The 14,759-nt window shown below is 45.0% G+C and overlaps 2 protein-coding genes across 3 annotated transcripts in view; both read left to right on the top strand.

Annotated features, from left to right (window-relative positions):
• The window catches only part of KAT6B (lysine acetyltransferase 6B), a 259,060-nt gene that overhangs the window by 100,876 nt on the left and 143,425 nt on the right, over positions 1-14,759 (top strand). For both annotated transcript variants that reach the window (XM_069752999.1, XM_069752998.1), the window contains exon 4: positions 7,489-7,604. In XM_069752999.1, coding sequence (XP_069609100.1) covers positions 7,489-7,604 — 116 coding nt within the window. The remainder of the gene's footprint in view (positions 1-7,488; positions 7,605-14,759) is intronic.
• On the top strand, positions 10,128-12,765 carry LOC138665480 (uncharacterized). The gene is made up of 3 exons (XM_069753000.1): positions 10,128-10,382; positions 10,473-10,630; positions 10,743-12,765. The coding sequence occupies exons 2-3, from the start codon at positions 10,617-10,619 to the stop codon at positions 12,118-12,120; spliced, it is 1,392 nt and encodes a 463-aa protein (XP_069609101.1). The 5' UTR covers positions 10,128-10,382; positions 10,473-10,616; the 3' UTR covers positions 12,121-12,765.

The raw sequence follows: 14,759 nt of genomic DNA, 5'->3' as shown, positions 1-14,759 counted from the left end.
CATTTATTTATACTTATTTATAGGTTTATTTCGACAACGCAGTGGTCGTTGTCTTTATCCGCAGCATTATTCCATAGCTGGTCACTGAGCGCCACCCTATATATATATATTTTTATACTAACTGATTTATAAATATTGTTTTCAAAAAGTTAAATTTCATGTTTTAGTAATAGTAATGTAAAACTTCTTTGTGTGCAGAATGCCAACAGTCAAAGATAATTGTAAAAAGCCTGTGTAACCTTTTTATGAAAAAAAATAAATTATTAAGTTTAAATTTTTCACTTCTTTATGATCAACCATGTTCACATACAGTATAATAATGAAAACCGTATTCAAATAAAACACTTAGAGTAGCTAAAAATCAAGAATTAATAGGTCGGGTCATATTGACCCGGGAACAGTACAAGTGTATAGCAAATGTGAACAGAACAGCAGGGTTAACATCTATAGGATTAGTAATGGTAGGTATCTTATTGACGCCTCTCCATTACTAAGCCAGCTTAATGTCACCTTACAAAAGTGACATTAACCCTTTATTATCCCATATCCCACTACTCGGGAGTGAGAATAGAGAGGCCCAGCGCCTGCGCACTGCAGTACTTTGCTCTGTCCTCAACAGGGCAGACAAAGCATGCCTGCGCCGGAGCTGCAGCGTGAAGACAAGAAGAGGACGTCATCGTAAGAAGATGGGAGGCCCCGGACCGCGATGCCCATTGGATCGGACCACCCACCCAGGTGAGTATAATCTAACCTCTTTTTCTCATCTTTCAGGTTACATCTGGGACTTATCTACAGCATTACAGGCAGCAAAACAGCCACGACCAATCAGCGACGGGCACAGTCCGGAAGAAAATGGCCGCTCCTTACTACCCGCAGTCAGTGGCCGGCACCCGCATACTCCCCTCCACTCACAGCTCACACAGGGTTAATGCCGGTGGTAACGGACCGCGTTATGCCGCGGGTAACGCACTCCGTTACTGCCGCTATTAACCCTGTGTGTCCCCAACCTTTTACCATTGATGCTGCCTATGTGGCATCAATAGTAAAAAAATGTAATGTTAAAAATAATAGAAAAAAACAAAAAACCTGCTATACTCACCCTCCGTTGTCCACTGAGCCGCCCGCGCCGGCCCCCATCTTCCGTTCCCGGCGATGCATTGCGAAATTACCCAGAAGACTTAGCGGTCTCGCGAGACCGCTAAGTCATCTGGGTAATTTCGCAATGCATCCTGAGAACGGAAGATGGCGGCAGCCACGCGTATATCGCCGGAGCTCCGCTGGATCCCAGGAGGTGAGTATATAACTATTTTTTATTTTAATTATTTTTTTTAACAGGGACATGGTGCCCACACTGCTGTATACTACGTGGGCTGTGTTAGATACCACATGGCTCTGTGCTGTATACTACATAGGCAGTGTTATATACTATGTGGGCTGTGTGATATACTCCGTGGGCTTTGCTATATATTACGTGACTGGGCAGTATACTACGTGGCTCTGTGCTGTATACTACGTGGCTCTGTGCTGTATACTACGTGGCTCTGTGCTGTATACTACGTGGCTCTGTGCTGTATACTACGTGGCTCTGTGCTGTATACTACGTGGCTCTGTGCTGTATACTGGAGCGCCCCCAGACACAGGGCCACGCGTTTCGGTACCGGGCCTCTCTGGTTCGGATCTGAGGCGGTCACGGTGGCTAGACCCGGTCCGCGACCCTGCTAAGGGGCGTCCAATGAAAGTAGTAAAGCAGTCTGTCAGGGGTTCGTGACGCCACCTGTGGTGTTCGGTCAGGGTGACCGACGCTGCTGTGGGGTCCGCTGGGGTGATGGAATGGCAGCTGGATGGTATACCTTCCCACAGGTGAAGTATGTCCCCAGGGCTTCCCAGTAAGGTAGATGGTGATGGTGTGAGGTGCAGGCAATAACGAGGACACAAGGTTGCAGTCTCTTTACCTCTTTACTGAAGGCTTCAATATCCTCAGTCCAGAGCACGTTCAACCGGGCTATCAGAGACCGGCCGGTCCGATGGGCACATCCAGAGTTTCCTTCGCAGATGGAAATCGTTGCCTACCAATAGCGCCTGTGTGTTGTAGTCCTACCCTGTTGAGCATTCGGAATAGTCCTCACAACTGCTGCTCTCGTTCGTTCGTTCTCTACTGCTTTCTTTCTCTCTCTCGTTCTTTGGTTCCATATGTTACTAGTTTCTAACGTCCCCCAGATATGTTATGGCTAGGATGCCACCCGTTTGACGGGAAGGCTTGGAGGTCTTCCGGGACCCTAGAGACGCCCCTCTCCCAATGTTGCCCCCTATGTCTTCGTAGGTGTAGAAGGTAGACAGCCAACCTATGATTAACTGTCCAGCAGAGTTTGAAGTAAGGCCTGAAGTCAGTTACTCCTACGGTGTTCCGGCCACCGACTACGCGCCTCAGTAAGATGTTGCCTTTCTCTCTCTCACGGCACGACTCTTACTGGCTCTCCTTTGTGCTTGATCTCGTTTATACGGTTCCACAATATCCTTCCCTTCGTGTCTCTTTCTTAGGATACCGCCGCAGGGTGTGCAGGCACGGTTCCGTTACGTTCTGTTCTGTTCGCTAGGCACCTGCCAGGTTCCCACGCCTGACAGGGACCCCCCTGTGTCTTCTCCCTGCAACACCCCCTGCCACAGGATGTTGCCTGGTTCCAACCCAGTCAGCTTCTAACTAACTTCCTCCCCAGCCCCTAGTTTTACCAGTGTGAGGAGTGGCCCAATAAATAAAGCCTTTTTCTCCCCCTAGTGGCCGGAGTGTGAAGTGTAATGTGTTCTGGTGATACCTGGTCAGGAGAACTCCTTAGTGCCATCAGACGTACCGCTGCTCCCCTTAGCAGCAGAGCGCCATACTGCAACGACCAGGTCTCTGGGACGCTGCACTACTACGTGGCTCTGTGCTGTATACTACGTGGCTGGGCAATATACTACGTGGCTGGGCAATATACTACGTGACTGGGCAATATACTACGTCACTATGCAATATACTACGTGACTGGGCAATATACTACGTGGCTGGGCAACATACTACGTGGCTGGGCAATATACTACGTGGCTGGGCAATATGCTACGTGGCTGGGCAATATGCTACGTGGCTGGGCAATATGCTACGTGGCTGGGCAATATGCTACGTGGCTGGGCAATATGCTATGTGGCTGGGCAACATACTACGTGGACATGCATATTCTAGAATACCCGATGCGTTAGAATCGGGCCACCAACTAGTTATTTAATAATAAAGACCTTCATTCATAAACTGAATTTTGAGTCTGCTTGTGTTATCTTTGTCTAATATTTAAGTTTGTTTGGTGATCTGAAACATTTAAATGTGACAAACCTGCAAAAGAGTAGGAGATTAGGAGGGAGCAAACACTTTTTCACACAACTGTACATTTTAACTTCAGAGCTCTGCTAGATCTGCAGCAGAGAAACAGTGACTATATAATAATAATAATTTTATTTATATAGCGCCAACATATTCCGCAGCGCTTTACAAATTATAGAGGGGATTTGTCCAGACAATAGACATTACAGCGTAATAAAACACAGTTCAAAATAGATACGAAGAGGAGTGAGGGCCCTGCTCGCAAGCCTACAAACTATAGGAAAATCATAACTACCGCAACAGTAACCAGTGACACATCACTGGAATCCGGTTCTCTGTCCCTACCTGATGCTGCTGTCAGATTAGATGGCAAAAACCTGCTAACAGATTCCCTTTCATGTCAATTTTCCATGTCACTATTTATATTTTTAAACTGTATAAATATTCCCGTTTTCCCTCTGGTCACTTATTCTCATAGTTGGATGACCTTTCCTATTATTTAGAGGTAATTTCTCTGCAGTTATCTCACCAATAGAGATGGGTGAACCCGAACAGTAAAGGTCAGCATCCGTACTGAACACCTACGGGCACGAACACCGAACACTGACTTCACTAGAAAGTCTGTTATTGTTCGGATTCGGCCCACCGAACACCGGATGTTTGACATGCTGTCATGTTCGTAACAGCGCAGCAAACACTGCTCCTGACCAGCGGTAAAATCATTGCCGCAATTCAGACAGCTGCGTTTCCGACGCTGTGAAATAACAGCGGTAGCACGCAGCTGTGATCGGAGGTATAAGGTTTACCTCTAGTTACTGGTGTGGGCTGTTTTTTTTTATTATTGTTTCTTTAGACTGCAGGAGCCGGATGATGAATACGCCCATCAGCAGCCACATGCTCTCGCTATCATTAGCTGCAGCAGGTGTATGCTGATGGGAGCAGTAGTCCCATCAGCCAACGCCAGTGACCGGAGGTAACCTTTTAACCTCTGCTCACTGCTGTGTGCTCATGCTGTCATTTGATTTTTACCACCAATCAGAAGCAGTGCTTGCCACCCTGTCATGCACATGTAGGTCATAGGAAGCTGAATAAATGATGGCTTGATATCGGCAATCTGATGTTTTATTCCAGGGAAATGTTTTTTCCATGTTTTTCTTATCGGTAAATGAGCTGTTCAGATACTGATCTGCACTAGACTACGCCTACATAGATTATTCACAATAAAAAGGGGTTTTACCACTGTGAGACATATAATGGTTGCTCTCCTGATCTCACTGCAGAGCTGAGTGTGGCTACAACTAATATTGTTAGGCCGGGATCACACATGCGAGAAATACGGCCGAGTCTCGCATGTTAATACTCGGCATTGCCGCCGTCACTCTGGAGCTGAGCGTGCGGCCGCATAGCAATACACTCGGCCGTATTTCTCACATGTGTGAGCCCGGCCTTAAGCAGAGCTGAGATTTGTCTAATTACAAACACATCTGCAGCTGCAGTCCTTTCATAGCTCTTCAGATGCTAGGCAGTCAGTGTGGAGAATAGAGGCAGTACAGCTGACAGCTCTGTATGTTTGCAATTATTGCACAGCTTTCTGTTATTATTTTGATACTTCAAAGCTTTTTACAAAATAATTCTGGTGTAAAAGCTTTTCTGAATCAGGGCCATAGTTTAGCTACAAATAGCACTGTACTTGCCTGGATGCTGATGGCGTTAGGCTATGAGGTCATTTTCTGATGTCCGGTTCCCTTGGCTCAAGGAAATAAATTTCATTCCTGCTAATTTATAAACCGATCAAATGCTTTCTTACTTTCGGTGCTTTAGGCGTTAATGTGTATGTGGTGTAGGATCCACAGCATGTGCATCTACCGTCCTCTCCTCAGAGAGAAAAATCTCCAGGACTTACATGGATCAGTCCCTCCACATTAGCAGCTGATCCTCGCTCTGCCTCATTAAGATCACATCATCTGTAATTAGCTCCTGCAATGTCCCACGTAATGTGCCGTGTTTAGAGGCCTCTTCAGAATAAGTGACTGCTCTCTTTCTAGTCATGTAGGAGAAGGCACTTCTGTCTGCCTGCTCGCATTACAAGAGGCGTCCAGCAGGCCTGACCCTCTGTGTATCTATTACCAGGTGACATAATACAGAAGAGATTTGGTAGGAAAGTGGATTACTTGAGTGTATTGGTGTCTCCCTATGTAGCTTCATCCCCTGGGCCTCTAATATTCGAGACGTTTTCTCCTACTGCACACATCACCCAATTTGCATTAGACGTATATACTATGCGGCTGTCTTGAGTTAGCAGGGTCCTACAAGAGACCCTATGAGTGTCCCCTTCAGGACTGCTTAACCCTGCTATAACATTTGCTCCTTACCCATTGCAGCTTCCATAACATTTTGTATTTCCAATATTATAACTTCTGCGTTTTAAAATACAGTTTTCAGGTGTTCAGTCAATTGCCTAGTATTACATTTTTACTTTTGGCGTTATTAATGAGCTAGTTAAATAAGGTGAAAGCAAACACATTCTAGACTTTCTTATAGGAATTTTATGAATCATACAGTGCTAAATTATATCTAACTCTTGATTTATATGTGGTATGGGTGTTATGTACTGAAAGTTTCCTGGTCTAAGATGATTGATAATGAGCTCTTTCAGATGATTGATGATGATGTCAAAGGCGGGCATCTAGATTATTACAAGAGATGGAAGGCCTCTCATGATGAAAGGTTGGAAAAGTTGGCCTTGTCTAGAAAAAAGATGTGTCTGGGGAGATCTCTTTTTTTTTTTTTATGTATAAATATGTGTGGTCAGTACAAAGGACTGGTACATCACTCATTCCTTCCAATGACCATGGTAAGGACCATTGGACACTCATAGGTGGAAGAAAGGTGATTAAGGCAGCTAAATAGGAAAGGGGTCTTTACAGTTAGAACAGACTGTGGAATATCCTGTCACAGGAGCTAGTAAAGGCAGACACTATAACAGCTTTTAAAAAGGGCTGGAGGATTTCCTTAGCAGACAAAACATTGTGGGTTACAGATAACTGTGACAAAACCTATCTGTATAATTGGTGGAGAACGGTTGAACTTGGTGGACCTGAACTTAGACAACCCCTTAACCCTGCTGTTGTCTTCGGTCTGGGGAGACCTATTTTGAACTTTGGTATTTTTGGGGGTGTTCAAGATGCTGTTCTGAAACTTGTGGTTGATTGACTTAAATGAGGATGGGTCGGTCGGCCACGGGTTTCAGAGCCGCATCTTGAACATTTTAAAGAATATTGAAGTTCAAGGTCGGTCATTTTTGACCGAAGACAACAAGCAGGGTTAAATTAGAAAACAAATTGCATCCAAACTGCCGATCGTGTTCTGTTGTTGGGAATGGAACGTGCTTTTGTGATTGCAGCTGGCACGTGAATATTGTACTGGTTTCCATAGCGATAATTAGGTGCATTTTATGTATTTGTACAGTTTAGTAAAGAACCCGATCTAAGAGAATGTTGTGCCTACATATATACTGCACATCTCCAGGGAGCTCTGCGGGCTCGTTCACATGGTGCAGCATGTGACTGTATGAAGGCCGCATGCTTCCTGTGCAGAGTCTATAGGGTCTGTGTGTACAGTTATTTTCCCTGGGGGGAACAGCTCCGTACATATAGAGGTGTTATGTACATACATTGTCTTGGTTACATAGCTGTGTACGGTCGATGTCCCATGTACCTCTATGGATGACATTTTGTAGCTCTAAAAAAGAGCCATTTTGATATGGATAAATGCTTAAATGTTTACCCTCGAAATGAGAGGAGCACATGTGAGTGTCATTTCTATACCACAAGTATGGTCCAGCTGCCCACCATGCAGCACCCTGTACCTATCGCAGCGCGGGACCGTCCCAGTCTGCTCTTTATTGTCCGCAGAATCCTTTATACGTTATTGAGCACCTGGTGATGTCTGTACGCACAAATAAAAAATCCAGTCTGCTCTTTATACATGACAATGGTAATGTCTCTTGGGAATTGTACAATTGTGTGTTGAGTCTTTCTCTTGTCTTATGAACCTTCTTCTAGGTAATGACAGGCTGCACGTCTTTCTTTGTGGACTCGTCTGTAGTTTGTAACATTAACTGTGTTCTTGTCCTACAGGTCATCCATCGTGTCTAAAGTTCTGCCTGGAGCTCACATCCAACGTCAAAGCTTTGAGGTGGCAGTGCATTGAATGCAAAACCTGCAGTGCCTGTAGGATTCAGGGGAAAAATGCTGTGAGTCTGTTCTCCTCTGTAATAATATCCTAATTTTAATGTTTTGTTTCAACTTATAACTTATGTTAGCTCATTGGTTTGCCTTTGTCTAGGATAGATAGTTGGCACACCAAGGACATTCATGCCAACACATGGCATTGGGGTAGAACTATCTGCATCAAGCTTTATTATCTTATCAGTTGACTAGACAGATCCTTGGCCGTCTCACCACTAACGTGCGTAATCATGTTACTGCACAGTAGGTGCCATATCGCCCAGCACCATAAAACACCATAATTTATGCTATTCCTCATAGTGGTAATGATGGCTTGGAGTACTTTTGTGTCAATCTGATTTTTTGTCAGTCAGATTCCCAGGCACATCTGTGCTTTAGGCTACTCTCGCACTAGCGTTGTTCGGCGGACGTCAAAATGCGTTTTTTTGTGAAAAAAACGCATCCTGCAAAATCTCCCGCAGGCGCAGGATGCGTTTTTTTCCCATAGACTTGTATTGGCGATGCATTGCGACGGATTGTCACGCGTCTTGTACGTCGAGCGACGGATGCGTCGAAATTTGGCGACACGTCATCTGGAAAAACGCTGATTGTAACGTTTTTTGTCTGCGCCGGGAAAACGTGTCGCGACGCATCCTGCGGCATGCGTCGTTGGCTAGAATGGAAACCTATGGACGCAGGATCCGTCGTGACACGTCGTATGATGGAATGCAGCGCTGCAATACGTTTTTTTTACACTAAGCCTGCTCAGATTCAGGATTTTGTTGCCAATTCACCAGACACCCCCAAATCTATATAAACCTGGCCTGGGCCTTCAACCCCAAATGTGCCAGGAAGACTCCTGCCAGCAAGACTCCAGCCAGTAAGACTCCAGCCACCATACAGCCAGCCAGCCAGCTATAAAACCTACCCAGAGACCTGACTGTGCTGCCAGAAGCCAGCATCACGCTACAGCCTTCAAACCAGTGTGAGTACTACCATTTTTGTGTGCATGTGTTTGTGTCTTTATGAGGTACTGAATACAGCCAGAGCTAAACCTGAATACAGCCAGAGGCCTGCCAGCGTCCAGCTCCAGCCTGAGGCCTGCGACTGTGAAGACTGCCAGCGTCCAGCTCCAGCCTCAGGCCTGTCAGCATCCAGACAGTGTGTGTCCTGCCATGTGATGTATTTACCATGTAGTGTGGTCTGTGCAGCATGTGGTTTCAGTGTGTGAGTGCGTGTCTTGTGTGTGTGTGTTAGGTTTTTTCTTTCTATTTTTTTTTTTTTTTTTTTTGTTATGGTTGAAAACCTTTCCAGTTGATGTACTTGTATTTAAAATAAAGAGCATTGTAGCTCCTGTGATTGTAAAAAAAAAAAGAAAATTTAAAAAGAATTAATAAAAAATGTTTTCTTAAAAATGTCCGTAGTATCATTTCACAAAGGTAAATTTTAAAATGCTGTATGTACAAATGGCCACATATGCAATACTGAGTTAGTTTTAGGGTGTATTGTTTAAGATAAAAGGTCATCTAAAAAATTTTAAAGGGTAAAATTTTTAAAAGTGATTTTAAAAGGGATCTTTTAAAATCAGATATATGTTCTCAATACATTTTCAACTGGTGTGTAGGCATTTCTATTTTACAAGAGAGTATCTTTATTTTTTTTGTTTTTGGGGTGGGGGGAAATGGTTTTACAGCTTGCACATACTATTGAAGTAGGTAATCCAGCTCAGACTGGTGTGCTTTGTTTTTTTTTTTATTTGGGTTTGTTTCAAAACTTTTGGTGTACGCCTGCATAAACATTGCTCACATCATTTGAGCAGGGTGGTTATTAAATTTTTTATATTAGCTAGTTATGGGGGTGGTTCTAACGATACATTCTTTATACTTGCAGAGCCACCAGGGACCACAGCCGCCTGCCCGTAAAAACTGCGCCAGGGACCACAGCCGCCTGCCCGGAAAAACTGCGCCAGGGACCACAGGAGCAAGCCGCTTTGCTGATGTAAGTATAAAGACTTACATTCTATGAAGCTGACATTTCAATGTGTAAAGTAGATTACAAGGGTCTTTATACTTGCAGAGCCACCAGGGACCACAGCCGCCTGCCTGGAAATACTGCAATCAAGAATGTCCTCTTCTGAGAGCCCTTCTCCACAGCGACAGCGTTTTGCGGTAATTTTTAAATTTTTTTTAAGTTTTTGGTGCTATAGTTAAAATGTCGGTTAATCACTATATGCATTAATTATGTTTTCACAGGAAGCTGAAGCAACAGAGGGCCTCTCGGAAGGAGACGAGAGGGGTGGAGAAATCCAAGGAGCGGGCGCACAGAGTGTAAGTTGTGCCGAAACAGTCGCTTCACACATCACAGAGCACCCAACACATACAAAACACTTCATCATACATCACAGTACACATACAACATATTTTTTCTTTTTTTTTTATTCTGCTGCACCTTCTGGCCAACGCCATCAAGATGCTCCCAGCCGCTCCCAGAGCCGACGTAATCGCCACCACGGTCAGCAAGCAGTGAGTTTTTTTTTTCTCTTGTTAAGTTGTGTGTTTTCAGTGTATTAATTTTTTTTTAAAAATTTTCAAAGTATTCACAGCGTGCTCCCGACTCAGACGGTGAGGACATCGGCATCGATGTGGACCGCCTCATCGAGGAGGTCCGCGAGCGGGAGCTGCTGTGGAATATGGCTGACCGCAGGCATACTGATACGCATGTGACCCGTCGGCTCTGGGAGGAAGTCTGCCAAAACTTATTGCCGAGGTGGGAGGACCTTGCGCCAAGGCAGCAGACTCAAGAATGTAAGTATTCACTTTTCAGTTCTGTTTTGAGCTGAACGGAATGTGTTTTTGTAATTAACACTTGTTTTAATTTCTTTCTTGTCTTTACAGGTGAAAGGGTTAGGAAGCTGTGGCGGTCACTCAGGGATCGCTTCAAGAGGGAGTTTACCAGGAAATGCAGGCCCGAGTGGCTCAGCAGGACGGAGAAGGACTCTGTACAAATACAGCCATGCCCTGTCCTTCCTCAGGGAAACCATGCTGAGTAGAACGTAAGTATTCTACAGGCCATTGAATAAATCACCATGTTTACCTGTCTAACTTTTTTGGTTTCAGTCAGGGCTTTTTCCTATCAATATATTATTTTTTTTTCCTTTTTCACAGCACAGTCTGTAGCCATCGGGCGCCTGCATCTACCTTGGACCCCTCTGGAGCGATCACTCAGGAGTCCGCCACCCAGGGCCACATCGGTAGACCCCACCCCTCTGACCCCTTGTCTGACCATTCCGGTAACTCTGCCCCATCCACTTCCACCGCCGCCAGCACTGGAGCATCAGCGCAGCCTTCGTTACTTGAAGCTGCTGGTCAAGACTTAGCGTTCCCTTTACAACACCCCTCTGATCCTGCCACCTCTAGACCACCATCAGGTTCGTGGCGGCAGCGACAGAGGGGTCCGGAAAGGAGCTATGCTCCTGAGTTTTTGCATCTGAATGCAGCCTTCCAGAGCTCTTTCAAAATTTTGGGAGAGCAAGTGGCTGCTGGGTTCAACATGATGCAAACACGCATGAGTGAACACAGCAGTCGCTTGGATAGACTGCATTCAGATGCAAGTCACTCACCAAACAACCCAAGTCACTCACCAAACAACCTTTTCTTTCAATCCATGCTCAGGAGCATGGAAAAGCTAACTCTTGACCAGCAGATGCGGGTAATTCAAGCCTGCCAAGCTGGTCTAGTGCAGGTCATGTCCGAAACCCAAAATCCCACACCTCCCCACACAGCCACTACAACTTTTCCAGCCCGGTCCCAATTTCCAGCCCGGTCCCAATTTCCAGCTCGGTCCCAATACCAAACCCAGGCCCAATTCCCAGCCGAGGCCCAATACCAAACACAGTCGCAATACCCAACCCAGTCCCAATTCCCATCCCGGCCCCAAAACCAAATGTCTTCCCCAATGTTTTCTTCCTTGTCCAACTTATCTTCCTCATTCCTCATCTCTTTCAAGCCACATATCCAAGCCCTTGCCTCCTCTTGCCGATTCCAACTCAAAAACATTTCCCGGATCCGTACATTCCTTGACCATGAAACCACAAAAACACTAGTGCATGCCCTTATCATCTCCCGCCTTGACTACTGCAACCTCCTACTCTCTGGCCTCCCTTCTAGCACTCTGGCACCACTACAATCCATCTTAAACTCTGCTGCCCGACTAATCCACCTGTCTCCCCGTTATTCCCCAGCCTCCCCTCTCTGCCAGGCCCTTCACTGGCTTCCTATTGCCCAGAGGCTACAGTTCAAAACACTAACAATGACATACAAAGCCATTCACAATCTGACTCCTCCATACATCTGTGACATGGTCTCCCGCTACCTACCTACACGCAACCTTCGATCATCTCATGATCTCCTACTCTACTCCTCTCTCATCTCTTCCTCCCACAACCGCATCCAATACTTCTCCCGTGCTTCCCCCATACTCTGGAACTCTCTACCCCAACACATCAGGCTCTCACCTACCACGGAAACCTTCAAAGGAACCTGAAGACCCACCTCTTCCGACAAGCCTACAACCTGCAGTGATCCCCAGTCTACTGAAGCGCCACATGACCAGCTCTACCCTCACCTAGTGTATCCTCACCCATCCCCTGTAGACTGTGAGCCCTCGCGGGCAGGGTCCTCTCTCCTCCTGTACTTGTGTGTGCCTTGTTTTACTCATGTTTATTGTACTTGTCTATATTAGCCCCATTCACATGTAAAGCGCCATGGAATAAATGGCGCTATAAAAATGAATAATAATAATAATAGTATTCCACAAAAAAAAAAGGTTTACCAAAAAATTAAAAAAAAAAAAAAAGATAATGACAAAAGTTTATCATGTTGTAATATGTAAAATAAAATTTGGTTTGGTTTAAAAACAATTTTTTTGTTAAGTGCCTTCATTTAAGTATGCTAACTAAATGAAAAAAAACATTACACACCACACGTTAGAAGGTATAATATTTGGTTTATTACCCAAATATTTGGTTTATTACCCAACACAAATCACAGACACATGAAAGAGAGATGTCACACTATGTTCTCTTGCCATGGGACCCTGCCCACAGGTGACACAAAATACTCTGCAAAGTGGTCCCTCATTCTGGAAACAGAACCGGCGGAGCGTACAGAGCTGCTGTGGTAATCCCACCAGGTGGGTCTCAGAGTCCTCATCATCCACAGAAACAGGCTCCTTGGAAAGTACATAGTTATGTAGCACCACACAGGCCTTAACAACCTCATCCACTGTTTGTGTGTGCAATCTTATGGCTGTTAGCAGCACGCGCCACTTTGCAGTTAGAATGCCAAATGCACACTCCACCACTCATCTGGCTCGAGTTAAGCGGTAATTGAAAACTCTTTTTGTTCGGGTCAAGTCTCTGCTTGCATACGGTTTTAGTAGGTATGGCGACAACTGGAATGCCTCATCACCAACACAGACAAAATGCATAGGTGGTCCAGTTATTCCCGGGAGTGGTCTGGCTGGTGGAAGGTCATACGTGTCTCCATACAAACAATGACCCATCGGTGAAGCTTTGAAGACTTGCGAGTCGTTGGACCGGCCATAGGCTCCAATGTCCACAGCCAGGAATTTGCAGTTTGCATCTGCTATGCCCATGAGTACTATTGAAAAGTACTTCTTGTAATTGAAGTTCTCTGAGCCAGATCCTGCCGGTTTTGTAATACGGATGTGTTTGCCATCTACGGCACCCAAGCAATGTGGGAAATGGCACAGTTTCTCAAACAGTTCTGCACTTGTCAGCCAGATGTCCTTTGTCGGTTGTGGAATGTACTCCGTGTGCAAGGTATCCCAGATAGCCAGGCAGGTCACTTTCACAATTCCGGAAATAGTTGATACTCCAAGGCAGAACTGGTAGTGTAGTGAAGTAAGGCTACGTTCACATTTGCGTTGCGTCGGGCGCAGGTTCGGCGACGCATGCGTCATGCGCCCCTATATTTAACATGGGGGCGCATGGACATGCGTTGTCTTGCGTTTTGTGACGCATGCGTCATTTTTGGCGCAAGCGTCAGGGCGCAGAGGAAGCAGAAAATCGCATTTTTTTTGCGTTCAAAATCATGCCAAAAAAGGACGCATGCGTCACAAAACAATGCGTTTTGCATGCGTTCTTGTTTGCGTCGTGCGTTGCGTTGCCGACGCAGCACCGCACAACGCAAATGTGAACATAGCCATAGGGATTCTCCTGTAGCCAGGAATCTGTGGAAAACAAATGAAAATGTTAGTAAAAATTGCAAAGACCAACATAACATTTTTAAGCAATTTACACAAATATTAATTTTTTATTTTTTTTTTAAAGTTACAATAAATGGCACTGCGGAAGTTTTTGTTCTGTTGTAGTGCACATTAAAACCAGCATTTTAACATCTGTGCATTCCTATTATGGAGCAGTTTTACTTTAAAATGTACAAATTTTATTAAGAAATAACATTAAAATAGTAACACACTTAAAAACCAATAACAAAAGACACCATGAGATCAACCCACTACCCCTGTTTTAGCCAGCAGACCGTTACTATGGCATGAGGTAATTTGCATACAATAATACAAGATGTCAGGGCTTATGAGCTTCCAAAGTACCCCTACAAGGGGACCCAAACCGCAAAACTAACAATACTGCCTACTATATCTATGCAGGTGCTGCCTATATTGGCTGGTTTAAGATATGGCTATAGCAATACAGCGGCCCACCAAAGGGGAACAGTACTAAGAAAGCTACCTCAGGGAGACCTACATATAACACCAAGTGGCATAGCAAAAGTACTCCCAATGCGGATAACACTCATAGCCATCTTACCGGGTACTGGGTATCCCTGAATTGAGCGCAGACCCCTATTTTTGATATATGCATTTTTGTAGTAGTATATGTAGGGGCCGTGATATGTGTCCCGGTACCTGTTCAATATGAGTCTGGGGTTATGTGCAGTCCTATTATGGAGCAGATGTGGAATGGCCGCAAACAATAAACAATAAAAAAAAATTAACATGTTCACTGCTGATGTGGTTTTCCATATGTTAAAATATGTTTACATGGCATTAAATATGAACAATGATTAAAAAAAAAATAAAAAAATAAGCTTACCGCAGGGTCACCATCAGCCGCTCCACCGGTGAAATGGAAAACCTCA

Source organism: Ranitomeya imitator, chromosome 2, assembly GCF_032444005.1.
Source record: "Ranitomeya imitator isolate aRanImi1 chromosome 2, aRanImi1.pri, whole genome shotgun sequence".
Classification (NCBI taxonomy): Eukaryota; Metazoa; Chordata; class Amphibia; order Anura; family Dendrobatidae; genus Ranitomeya; species Ranitomeya imitator.
This window is presented reverse-complemented; position numbering and strand designations above follow the sequence as displayed.